Raw genomic sequence first — 13985 nt, 5'->3', positions numbered from 1 at the left:
GGAGGACAACGACAACATTGAATGACTTTTCTGATAGGCTCCTGTTTAACTAGCCGCCTTACACGCACTGTTCGGGGGGGGATTTGTGTATAACATCTTTCTGTGTACTAAATATCTCATGTTACGACTTATAGACCGGTGCAGCCTATATCTGTACAAATATTATTTACACATCATATACGCATCATGCACATCATGCGCTCTGTCCTTCGGGAATTACGGTAATCACAATGCCCAAAGCAATGTCTTCTAGTCAGCAATTCCCTCTCCCACACTGTCCATGCCTTCTTTTTTCTAGTTTATGCCTTCTTGCTGCTCTTTCCACATTCTTTTCCTGCAGCTGTGATATAAAATAGACTTACCTTACTTTTATGCAATGAGAGCTTCTTCTCTGTAGTTCCACATCTTGTAGGACCCTTGCAAACAGAGGAACTGGTGAAGTTAGGGGTGATGCCTGCTGTTTAATGGCAATGTGGGACAGTAGATGTAAACAGTACTTGACTTAGGTGTAAATATGTAGTGCGGGGGGATAGCATTTCCTGCCAATGTGCACCATTTTCGGTCACAAATTGTGTACCATAAGTGTACACAGTGCGTAAACTAGTCCTTAACTTTTTCAGGCGTGCCGTCTAAATGACACGCATTGCCTCGGTGAATTGCGGGACAGTGTGCATGAAAGACTTGACCTATTGTGACTTTTACCTGACGGAGTATTCGACCAGAATGTAGCCTCCTGCGTTGAATAGCTATCTTATTTTTATATGCCATGATCCTTCCATCATGGGCAACCAGCATCAATCAACGCACAGCATCATCTCCCGACAGAAGAGCAGTTTCAGTGGCAGATTACTACCCCTGCCCTGCTCCACCGAAAGACTGAGCAGACCATTCCTCCCCCACGCTGTGCGGCTTTTCAACACAACAAAAGGGAGTGATAAAAACACACAAGCTTGGACGTACTACCTTTTATTATTATTATTTTATTATTTTTTATGATGTGTTATTGCACTACAAATTTGACGTGATCTGATCAGTATTTTTTTTAATTCTTATTCTATTTTCTTGTTTGTCTCGTCTGTCATGTCTTGCCTTGGTTGTTTTATTTTGTGATTGGGTTCATTATGACATTATTGCGGAGCTGCTGGAAATGTGAGTTTCTCTTGGAGATTCATAAAGTATCTATCTAGCTATCATCTATCTATCGATCTGTCTGCTTAGATTTCACAGATACCTTCTAAAATATACTTTTAAAGAGCCCTGTTGCCACAGAGAAAGCAGGAAGACAGCACTTACAACACATTTTCCCATATATATTTGTCATTTTTGTGTGCTTTTTTGCTGTCATTTTTACACTGGGCCGTGTCGCGTTCACATGTGAGCTCAAGTGAACCGAACGCAGGGCTCGGTTGTAAGTGGACCGAGACCCATCTCCATTTGTCCGGGCGATCACGCATGAAAAAAAAAAAAAACGAACCGCACTAGCAGATCAAATGCACAAGGGTTTGTCTTAACCGAACCAAACATGACACGTGTGAACGCACCCTAACGCACGTTTCCTTTTTCCCCCCAGTTTAATCCCATGGCATGTGCCCTTGTGTGTGTGTGTGTGTGTGTGTGTGTGTGTGTGTGTGTGTGTGTGTGACCCTGGCATGGCTGAGGACCCAGTAAAACTTTGGCAGCATAGACGTTTCTGCAGGCGGGAGTGATGCCAGTGCTAGCAACAAACACACAAGTGCACACAGAAGAAACCACACACTCTGGCTTCAGTCACTTTTATTTTTATCTTGGTCATCTCATCTCAGAGTGGACTCTGTCCACTGTCGTCTTTCCCTCTCTCTCTCTCTCTCTCTCTCTCTCTCTCTCTCACTGACGCTTTCTCTCTCAGACCCCTTTAAACTGCTGTCCTCCTTTCTATCTGCCCCACTTTACCCTCTTTATGTCTTTATGTCAGTGTAACCTTACCTTACACACACTCCAGGTGATGTGTTCTTTGTTTCAGCAAATGAGGAAAATAAGGTCTTAGGTTGGAATTATGAATGATCTGTCTGTTATCTCTTTTTTCTGGAAAACAAGAGGAAAGACTAAACCTCCCTACGTTGAGGCTTTGTATGAATTGTTGTGAAACAGACGCACTGAGGTGGATAAGGGGTCATTGTCATAAATATCGCAAATACATCCTGGAATTCCAAGCACAGCATTTTGGCCTTGGCCGGAACGCCATCTGGACCAACGTTTTCATCACATCAAAAATCCCACACATCAGATTATACACAGTAAAGCTGTGGATCATACATGACGCCATAGTGCAGATTAAAACTGAAGCAGCTGCCCACCCCCACCAGAATGGACAAAATATACAGAAAGTTTGCTTCCCTGCTGGGAATGTTGCTGGAGGCTGTTTCTCCAAAGATTTGCCTCATTTACTTTTAACTTCTTTAGATTTTATTGTCTGACAAGAACGCTTGCTGCATGGTTAAACGCTCCAAACGTTCTATGCATCTTTAGCAGCCTCCAGATTCTCCACTACACGACTCGCTTCTTCATTTGCAACTCTATTTTGAGTGTGTATGCGTTAGTTGCCTGGGAATAATTCAGGGTTTTTTTTCTCTTTAACAAATATTTATTGATATTAGCGTGTTAACACATAGCAGGTGTATTTCTACGGAGAAAAAGCACTTGCTGGTGTCAGTAAGTTTTAAGTTAGTGTGAGGATGGTGATTTTCATTTGACTTTAAGCAGCTAATATTGCAACTTTTTTATAAAAGAAAAAGAATTCTCTGAAATAGTACAACTTTATTCATAAACAAATGTGGTATTTTCTTGTATTATCACTTAAAACAAAAATGTCACATTACTTCAACTTTTGTCTTCAAATAATATATCTTTATTTTTCTAGTATTTCTTTAAAAATATACGACTACTATGACTGTTTTCTAAAATAAAAAAGTATGACGTTATTTGCGAAATATTGTTTTGATACTTTTTCTCGCTGCATGGTTAAATGCCATTGCTATTTTGAGTGTATGTTTTTGTTTCCCTGGGAATAATTCTGTTTTTTTCTTTTATACTTTAACATAGTAATGATACATATTTGTTAATGTTCATATACAGGAGGTATATTATACAGTATATTATGTATCACTTTTTTCTTCTAGAATTACTTTTAAAAAAACAGGCCTTCAATGACTGTTTTCTAAAATAAAAGTAAATCGCAAAATGTTGTTTTGATATTATTATGTTATATTATTAGTATCATATTTATCATATTTTAATTGTTTAATTAATTTTGTGATATTATTAGTTTGTACTCATCATTTTAGAAGTCTTATTTTTAATCTAAAATGACTTTTTTAGCAAAATAAGACTAGGGTAATATTACTTTTTCTTTCAAACATGACCTTTTTCTCACAATTGCATTTTACGTCTTTTCTGAGCTTTTACTTTGATCTTTCTCAGTGACAATCGGCAAAATGCGTGGATCGTAAAGCACAATGACGCGTGCGTGTGTTGAGTATTCAAGTAAAAATCAGGATATCTTTTTGCGCAGGTCATACTGTATTCCTTGCGACATGCTGCGCGCAGGCACGTGCACGCGCATCACATTACATCAGCAACCACAGTGAAGTGAATCACACACTGTATGCAATACGTTTACTTGCATGCGTTTTCAGCAGTGTGTTGGATGTCAATTATTTTATGACAACTGATTGGTGTGCTTTGTAACTGAGAAATGACAGCTTGAGGACACAGTGCTCACTTGTCAAGAACAGATGGCACACACATGCACACAAGTATAATTACACCTACAACAATCCATCTCACACACACACACACACACACACACACACACAGCGCTTAGCAGTGTTTCTCACCTTCTTTATCAAAATGCTGGCACATGCAACTTTCTTTGGCTGAATTTTGGCTTATTTTGCAGCTGTGATATAAAAAAAACAAAACAAAAAAAAAACAGATGTGAAGTGAGAAACAGGATTGAATTCAAGAAATAACTCATGGCAAAATAGGAAGGTGGTGCCTGTGTGGTGTCTCGCTGCCACATGGTGTCTTTGGGAACAGTCACGTCATGAATCATGTCTGCAGTTCAGGGAAAAGTAATATTCTTTTCACTTATCATTTATAGTACAGTATATACTTTTCATATTGTTTTTTGCATGTAAAACTATAAAAACATGTTTTGTGTTAACACTTTTGGCTTTCTGGAACAAATGAATTACATTTACGTTATTTCTTATGGGAAAATATGATTTGGTTGCTTCTGCAATAGATTAGTGATGCTAAGAAAACTGCTCATCATTTGTTTTTAAAAGTAAGGTTATATATAAACCATTTTTATGCAGCTGTGATGAAATAGGCAAGGTCACTGAAAAAGCTGTAGCTCTTGTGATTATTAAAAAAAAACAAAACAAAAAAAAACCTTGTTTTGTTTTGACCCGACACTAACACTGCATCTGTTGAGTCAGGTCACCGTTTGCCCTCCATCTTTTATTTAAGTGTTCAAATGCCAGCTGACAATTCTTGAGTGTGCTTTCCCAATTAAAACCTAATGGTTGGGATTCATCATTTTTAATTGCATCAGTCTTAAGTAACCGTTTCCTTCCCCCGCTGCGCACACAGTGAGGTGTCATCCGAGCTGTTATGACATAAATGGAGTATGCCACTTCTACGAGAGTCATATATTCTTCCTTGATGGGGTTATAAGTGATCATTTCATCACAACACCGAGGGCTTTGACAAAATGTCCTCAACACGTTAACGTCATCCTTGTGGCAAGTTAATTATCTCGTGATGTTTGGAGGTAATAGGTGTTGATGCATTATGTACAAGGAGACACAGGGAGGGAAATTAAAGAGGTGAGGAGGAGGAGCAGGAGGAGGAGGTGCTAGGGGACAAATCCCAGGACTCGCCAGTTCCCCAGCATCTGTGTCCTGTTTTGTCACTAATCTCCTCACTGTTGCATAAGACCGCACGCACGCACACACACACACACACACACACACAGAAGATAATGTATTCAGAGTTGAGCATGAAACACAGCAATGTAAACATGCCTTGATGTGCACACGTGTGTTTTGATGTTAAAGATTGAGAACATACATTGGTCCTTTCCGTTGAAGACTAATTAGTGTGTACGCCAAAGTGGGGCAACATGTCATGTGACCTGCACTCCAGCTGACTGTGTGCATGTTGTTTTTCCTCTTTGCATGTCAAGAAATCACTCAGTTTTTGTAATTATATAATACAGTGTTGTTTATCTACCTTGTTTATCACGGGGATAGGCTCCCAAAATAGCCCGCAATAAGTGAACTCCGTGAAGTAGCCATCTTCATTTTGTTTGTTTTTTTTTACAATTAATTTATGTGTTTTAAGGCTGTAAAACTCCTCACCATGCACTTTATATGCTTTTCCCAGACAGGCAACAACATTTTCTCACATTTCTCTCTTGTTTAAACACTCAAGTTCAAACCTGTGTTTGAATTTTAATGATCAACCTCCGAGGTTGGACACAAGAAATTATTAAGTGACTCACATGCGTTTCACTCCTCTGACTGTGTCTCTTTGTCCTGGTGCCGTTCCGCTGTACTGTGGCATTTTTGCATCTTTATTAAAACATATTGCTCCTGCCGTCGTATTTTCCAACCTCCTAGTCCTCCTCCTCGAACCGAAGATTCATTTATTCCGTAATGGCGCCCTACAGCCGCAACTTCTACCTTCCTTCAGCATGTCCAGAAGTCCAACTTTTTGTACGATGGTGAGCATCCTCCCCTGCCTTTTGGGTGCGACTGCAGGTGCCTTTGACGGTGCAGAACGTTTTGTCGACATTGTGGGTGTTAAAACTTGCAAACACACAGCACTTCATACAGTGACCATAGATCTGATCTGAGTACGTGTAGTAGTGATGTGCGATACCACTGATTCTGTTTCTGATACAATACTGAGTCAAATTCAATCGGCAATACATTTGTGCAAATGCACCTAAAGTGTAAGGTAAATTTTAAAAAAGTGGTTTATTTCATGTCATAGCATAAAGAATACAAGACATTTAATTAATTTCTAATTAATAAGGGTCCCAGGCTTGGTCCCTGGGGAACGTCACAGGTCATAGCCATTTGGTCTGAGACAGTGGCAACAAATTACTTCCTGTCCTCCGGATAGGACTTGAACCACGTTAGGGCAGTACCGGAGATTCCCACCCATCATTTCTAACCTCTGTAAGTCGAATGCAGCGCTCAGGTCCAGCAGAACTAGAACTGAGACTTTGCCTGCATCTGTGTTCAGACAAGTATCGTTAATGTCACCTTGATCAGAGCTGTCTCGGTGCTGTGGTGGCGCCTAAAGCCTGAGTGGAAAGTATCAAATGCATTTGGAGAAAGTCAGTAAGCTGTTGGTTTACAACTTTTTGGGAGACTTTTCCCAAGAATGGCAGGTTTGATATGGGCCGATACTTGCTCAGTACTGTGGCATCGAAACCGCTGTTCTTTAGAAGCGAAGCGGCTTAATGACAGCAGCTGTTAGGAAATGTAACTGCTGTTGCTTTTAAATCATTATCTCCTACATGTTAAGAAAACCTGCTGACCTGTTTTTGATTTGTCCTTTTTTTTTTTTTGCTAAAAGTGTTTCTTAATATAAACTTACGGGCAAGGAGGAGGAAAATGGCAAGGTCGCCTGTGTTTTTCCTGCACTTTGTCACTAAAATGTTCAATAAAAGCACGCCGTGTAGCATATCAGGTACCCCAGTTGGAGATGTGGGAAGACAACAGACACTGACTCCACTTTTTATTTTTTATTTTTTTACACATTCACACCATTGCTTGTTTATGTTCAGCTGGAGTTTGAGTGGTGTTTTGTTTTTGCCTTGTTCTCTTATTCCGACTTTTTGTCCTTGCCATGGTCTTCCGCAGTGCTGGCTGAGGTTGGAAAAGTTTTTCAATGAATGAATTATGTCTTTTAATCCCTCTCAGGAAGTTATAAGTATTATTGTAAATCTTTCTCCAACTATTCTGTTAATAATGCAGTTACGATGGACTCCTGAGGTTTGACTGCAGAACTATTTTTTTCCATAAAAAGAAAGGCCGTTTTATATTTGGGGCCTCGCGATTTACATTGCAAGCAAACCAGCAGAGGTGGGAGCAAGTCAGTGTTTTGCAAGTCTCAAGTAAGTCTCGAGTCAATTAAAGACGTCTAAGTCCAAGTCAAGTCTCAAGCCAAGGCAGGACAGGTCGACTCAAGTCCGAAGTCATAGGCTTGAAATTTTTGAGTACTTACAAGTCGTAAACACTGTTTAGTGTCTCCCAAATAAAATGCCATTTTAACAACGTAACAATCTATTCAATTTGACAATTACGATGAATGCATTTTGAAGTGTTTTATTTTTTAATTAAAATAAGACCAGTGTGACAAGACTTCGTCACAGAAAAAGAGTGCTGACGTAGCATTCAGGATTTTGTCAGTGCACAAAAATGTTGATTGGATGTTAACAAAAGCAGTCAATAAGGCAGATTGTAAGGGAAAAGATGTTGTCCCGCTGGAAGTGACATAACGACGGTCACTTTGGTTGAATACTTTGAATGGGGACACACTTTACTCAGCACATTCACTGACAGTCTCAAGTATGTTCAAGTCAACACACTTCAGTCTTGAGTCACGTCACGAGTCACTGGTGTCAAAATCCAAGTGGAGTTGCAAGTCTTTGATGACACTGTCATCCACACCTCTGCAAAGCTGCAGCTGTCGCCTAACAACTTCATCGCAAGCAAGTTAGAGCTTTTCTTCCTGTCACTCACACACAGCAGTAACTTGGTGAGATGCAGCTGTGACACAGAGACCCACTGAAGTAACCCACAGTCTCAATGGCTCACCGCAAAATACCAAACAGAGGAAGAGTTATGGTGCTAATTTTAAGATAATAGTGATCAATGAAGCAGAATCATCAAACAAACTGTCCAGCAACTAATAAATATGATAGTTTTTTTTATTGTAATCTACCAATTTTCATTTCACTGATACTGATACCCTGGTATATGCTAATTAATATCTATGTGTATATATTATTTTTGTACTAATAAATACAGTTTAAAACATGCAGGGAAGGTTGATGTCAGCAAATGGACAATATAGAACTTAGCTGCACGTTCATCCAGATTCTCACCAGAATGTTGTAGGTCCTCATCCTTGGCTCATCCACCAACCTTCTAGTTAGGTTGAAATCAGTTGTGGCATTTTTTTTTCTATAATCCACCTAACCGTAACTGTCCCTATCTTTACAGATTTACAGAGACCACACCAAACTGCCGCATCAGAGCCATAACCTTTGCCTGTCATACAAAACGCAGTAAAGCAAGTGCCGTAACTGTGTGCGCTTTCACACAGTAGCTCGATACATAATTACATGCAGGTGAAGTGAGTCTAGGGCGGGGCTGTCCAAACTTTTTCCATGAGGGCGACATGCGGAAAAATTAAAGGATGCAAGGGCCACTTTCATATTTTGTAAAGCAATACATGTACAGTAGATGCTAAGAAGTAGATATATTTTAAGAGGCCTAATATTAGTATGAACTTCATTTTCTGTCGCGAAATTGCGACAAGCAACATTGCTGAATTTAACAAGCCATTTTAGAAGTTTAGAAGTTTATAGACTATGAAGCCACCTGTGCGTGCGGCAGCGAGTCTGCTTGCCGTGACAGTCCACACGCAGCATACCCGAGCCGATGCTTTGCTAAACTTCTTTCTCTGAATATTTGGACTTTATTCTCGTAAAATGACCACTGTTTTTTTTTTTTTTTGCATTTCTTCTGTTTTTTTTGTACATTTTTCAACAGTTTCAACTTTCATCTTCTAATTAGGATTTTATTCCCATTATATTTTGACTTTATTTTTGTAACATTATAACTTTCTCTGCAGCCTAATTTTCAAAAAATTACAATTGTGTTCATTGTTTTTTTGTTTCTTGTATTATTGTTTTAAAATATTTTTTTCTTTAAATTTATAGACTTTATGATACAAAAATGACATTTTGCCTCATTATGTTACTGTCGTAAAATTACGACTTTTTCTCGTTAAATTACAACTTTTTTCTCTTAATATTTTGATTTTGTAAAATTACTGCTAATTTTTCCATTTTTGCTGCTGTTTTTTGTTTTAGTTTTCTTGTTAAATTATATCTTTTGACTGTCCCGTGGGCCACAATTGGTCCCTGGGCCGCACTTTGGACACCACTGGTCTAGGAGTCTCCTTCGACACAGCTGGAGCCTCATGTCTGTTACAGCTCTGCTCCTTTATCGCTGAGATTTTGTGGTTGAATATGTCCCGTTTTGTTCATTTGGGTGGAAAAGGGTGGGGAAAAAAGCCTCCTTTCCCAGGCAAGTCAGGACGGCGCTATTAGCGCTGCTGTAGAAAAGGTCATTAAAACAACAAAGCAAGACGCTTGCACAGTAGTGTATCATTGTGTCAGCTCTCCTATAGAGGCCTTCCTTAATGTTTGGTCCTGTAAGCTGTATTATATGATGCCTGATGTTTGAATATGATCAATTCTATATGCTGCAAATTACTGTACTACATCACTTTTGGAAGCAGCTTTTTTGGGGGCTGTTTGATGTGGAGCAGTCATTTGAGGAGCACCTGCACAAAGCTGATATAACCACACGCCTCTCTCTGTCTGTGTCTCCCACATAAAAATGACCCTAATAGTCCCGGGTGGTGGCCTGCATGACAGCAATCCTCAGTCAGATGGATGAGCGTCATTATTCTACATACATAGAAACCTTCACAAGAAGCTCGGATCTTGTGGTAAGTGTCCACGCATGCGTGGGAAGGTCCAAACATGGAGAGGACATTGTCAATTAAAGGGTGTTCTCTGGTGTGTGTGTGTGTGTGTGTGATTGCAGGACTTTTTAATGGAGTCGTTCCTGCTTTTTAAAGACCTGATCGGCAAGCATGTGTATCACTCTGACTGGATGGCCATGATCATGGTGCAGAACAGGTATCCCTTTAAAGTGATTGTCATGTCATTTGTCTGAGTTGAAATGCGGCAGCTATTCTTTCTGGAGTGATCAATCATACTGCTGCAGGATCCACTGCTTATGTTTGTTCTGGTTTAGGGTGTTCCTCAGAGCCATCAATACCTACGCTGACACAATGAATCAAAAGTTTCTCAATAATGATGACTTTGAAGTACAGGTGAGTAACAATATTACTCAAGTCCTGTGTTTGTATGTGCATCACACGCATCATCTTCCTTCCCCATCTAGCTGTGGAATAACTACTTCCACTTGGCGGTGGCATTCATTACCCAGGAGTCTCTGCAGCTGCAACATTTCTCGCCAACAAAGAGAAACAAGATCCTCGCTAAGTGAGAGAAAGGCCACATCACTCACACACACACACACACACACCTACACAGACACACCTACTCCCCTAGCTGTAATGAAACACATCTATTTTAGGATCTGCATTGCTGTTTACACTCCCACAGCCGATTAGGGCCTGCGTGTGAATAGATAATTCAATTGAGTTCATGTTCAGGCAGATAAATGCAGCACTACCTTTCCCAGCGGGTTCTTTTCACATTATAAGGGTGGAAGTGAGTTTTGGATGGTTCCCTGACTTGCTTGATTGACTATTTGTTTCAGATATGGAGATATGAGGAGACTCATTGGCTTTGCTATACGCGATATTTGGTTCAAACTGGGTAAGAAAGTTCTACACATCATATAATTACAATATATACACTCCTAGCCAACATTTTAAGACCTTTGCATTTTGATCTTAAGGAGGTTCTAAGTAGAGCTTCAGAAAGCAAAGAGAAGAAATGAAAGTGAGACAAAAAATGTTTGCCATATTAGCGTGTAAAGTCGTGTCCGCCAGTTGTTTGGCCACCAAATGGCGTAAAGTCAGTATTGCGTTTGACGAACTCCAGCACATTGCAGTGGTCGAAGGCAGAGGCAGTTTGTACAGATATCCAGCTGGGCTCAGAATTGACTTCACCTGCCCTCTTTTTACACTTTCATCAGGCAGCCACAAGATCTGTTTCATCCCTGGCATGGTGGGTCCCATCCTGGAGATGACTTTGATCCCAGAGGAGGAGTTGAGGAGGGCCACCATCCCCATTTTCTTTGACATGATCACCTGTGAACATGCACACTCTGGGAATTTCCTCAAGGTACATGCACGTGTGTGTTTAATAAAAAATGACATGCACATAAAGGTTGGAAGACACACACACACACACACACACACACACACACACACCCGCACGTGCTGTACTGTACAATTGATTTCCTTTGAGACCGCACATAAAAGTTAAACAGATACCTTCACTATACTTGCATAATTGATTCCCCGTTCTAACCATCCTCCTCTTGTGTGCTTTTTCATCTGCTCTGTTTTTTTTTACTCTTTGCTTTACTTATTCACCTCTCGTCTTCTGCAGTTCGAGAATGAGATCATTCTCAAGTTGGACCATGAAGTGGAGGGTGGCGGCGGAGACGAGCGATACATGCAACTACTGGAAACCATGTAGGCCTATTAGAATATTTTTTTAAAATGACAGTATCAATATAAAACACATTATATACGGCACATAGTGAATATATATATATATATATAGTATATAGGTCGCATTTCAGCATTTAAATGTAGTACAGTCATCCCTTGCTACAGTACATGACGGTTCTGATTTTGCTATAGCTAAAAAACTAAATTTAAAACTAAATGTATTAAAATGCATGTACAAGGTAGAAGAAACATTCTACTTGTGAATGTAGTATTCCACATTAGCCACTAGGTGTCACCAGAACAGGCAGCTATTATAAGTTTAAATGATCTCACACGACGATGAAAACATCATAATCAGAATAATAACAATAACACGGGACGCTGTTGGGGCCATAACCCACAACAAGCTAAAACTCAACTCGGAACCTCTGACGTCACTTCCTGTCTGCCTGGCACTGAGTTCTCCTCGGGAACACGAGCAGGAATTTTATGTTAAACATGTTAAACAACACAAGTTAACATTTTCACCGTGTGGCTACTTGCCTTCCAGTCTGCTGGACTGTGCTACGGAGAAGCCCAGTTTGATGCCACAGGTGCAGCACTTTGTTTCCTTGGTGAAGGGACTCCTCATCCGTCTCCTTGACTACCGCACTGTGATGAGGGATGACAGTCGCAACAACCGCATGAGCTGCACCGTCAACCTTTTGGTGAGTCCCATTTACTTCCAAGGCTGTATTCTTGGCAAGCTGATACGAGGTAAAAATGATCTTTTAAAGGGCCAGTATTACACAATTTTTCAACAAATGTGTCTCAGAGATGGGAAGACACTGTTTTGTGTGTCTGAAGCTTTCACGCTAATGAGCTGTTTTTGTCTCCGACAGGCCACTTTTTGTACACTTTTTCCACATACACTGTAACTCTGCACTTGTCCAACTTAATAGATGCCATATATCACATATGGCAAAGTAACATGGCGTAGGACAGCAGGACACAAACTGAGCAACACTGGCCTAGCAATGTGAGCTAAAGTGCTAACGTTACGCTCCTATTTTAACAGCAATATCGTGCTAGGTTAGCCTATGGACCACTTGAACCACTTGAGTGCCTATTCTCTGAAAAGTGAAGCAAACACGTGAGGGAGGTGATATTTCCGCGAGCACATGGCACACGAGTGTAACATCATTCCAAAATCATTTTTGCACAATAGGGGAGCTTTGAAGCAGCAGGGTTCCCAATATTTTAGGTCACATGTACCGGTTGCTATCGCTAGCATAAGAGGTGTGGACTGGACTGGTAGTGAACTTGGACTCAACTCGACAATACCATCAAAGACTTACAACTTGGCTTGGACTTTGACATCAATGACTCGGGACTTGACTCGGACTTTAGTCTGATGACTTGAAAATACAGTTGTCCGTCATTTATCGCAGTTAATTGGTTCCAGACCTGACCGTGACAAGTGAATTTCCGCGAAGTAGGATTCAATATTAATAAGCGGAATATTTTTGTAGTTATAGCATAGAAAACCTGTTTGCTGTCTTCTAAATAGAGTTTTTAACATTATTAGAGCCTTCCAGACCTGAAATAACACTCCAATAGTCGCCTTTACATGTGTATTATCCCATATAGTAGATATAAACAGAGAAGATAAGACATATTAGACATAAATAAGATAACAAAGACTCGCATGTTAGCAGTTTCTTGTTTTTTTTCCAGTATTCTTTCTTGCGGCTTTAAATGACTTTACATACCTACACCCGATATAGTAGACACAATAAGAATAAATAAGATAACTAGAGTCACAATTACAATGCTTCTTCTGTCTTGTATTTGTATTTTTGTTCATTTAGTTAGATTATTTTGCCGTTTCTATGCTTGAAAATGCTTAATTTAGGCCAAGAATAAGTAAAATTTGCTTCAATATGCGTTTATTTTTTACTAATAATAAGCCGTATTCAACCACCAAACTGTGATCATATATTAAATAATGAGCGATTTTGAGCGATATTGCAAGGGACGACTGCCTTGGGATCATCAGTGAATGTATTGAGTAAAGTGTGTCCCCATTCAAAGTATTCAACCCATGTGATCGTTATTTTGTCATTTCCAGCAGGACAACATATTTTTGCTTTGAATCTGCCTCACTGAATGCATTTATGAACGTCCAATCAGGTTTAAGAACAAACAACGGATGTGTGGATTACATTTCTGTGCCCTGACGGAACCGTGACTGCGATGCCAGCACTCTTTCTGTCACTAAGTATTATCACACTTTTTTAAAGAAATCAAACAATTCAGAAAGCATTCGTTGTGTTTGTCAAGTTGAATAGATTGTTACACTAAACAGTGCTCATGACTTGGAAGGACTCAAATATTTAAAGCCTCTGACCTCACACTTGATTCAACCTATCATGTCTTGACTTTAGACTTGACTTGACTTGTCTTGACTTGTGCGGCTTTATGCGAGACCTGACTTG

At 39.9% G+C, this 13985-nt stretch overlaps 1 protein-coding gene across 6 annotated transcripts in view; it reads left to right on the top strand.

Moving 5' to 3' along the window:
- Positions 1–13985, top strand: part of LOC129189599 (dedicator of cytokinesis protein 2-like) — a 180266-nt gene that overhangs the window by 145357 nt on the left and 20924 nt on the right. For all 6 annotated transcript variants that reach the window (XM_054791433.1, XM_054791432.1, XM_054791431.1 and 3 more), the window contains 8 exons: positions 9703–9801; positions 9900–9994; positions 10113–10191; positions 10263–10363; positions 10644–10702; positions 11025–11173; positions 11444–11529; positions 12059–12215. In XM_054791433.1, coding sequence (XP_054647408.1) covers positions 9703–9801; positions 9900–9994; positions 10113–10191; positions 10263–10363; positions 10644–10702; positions 11025–11173; positions 11444–11529; positions 12059–12215 — 825 coding nt within the window. The remainder of the gene's footprint in view (positions 1–9702; positions 9802–9899; positions 9995–10112; positions 10192–10262; positions 10364–10643; positions 10703–11024; positions 11174–11443; positions 11530–12058; positions 12216–13985) is intronic.

Source organism: Dunckerocampus dactyliophorus, chromosome 11 (assembly GCF_027744805.1).
Source record: "Dunckerocampus dactyliophorus isolate RoL2022-P2 chromosome 11, RoL_Ddac_1.1, whole genome shotgun sequence".
Lineage (NCBI taxonomy): Eukaryota > Metazoa > Chordata > Actinopteri > Syngnathiformes > Syngnathidae > Dunckerocampus > Dunckerocampus dactyliophorus.
The sequence above is the reverse complement of the archived record's forward strand: the minus strand, read 5'-3'. Positions and strand labels throughout refer to the sequence as shown.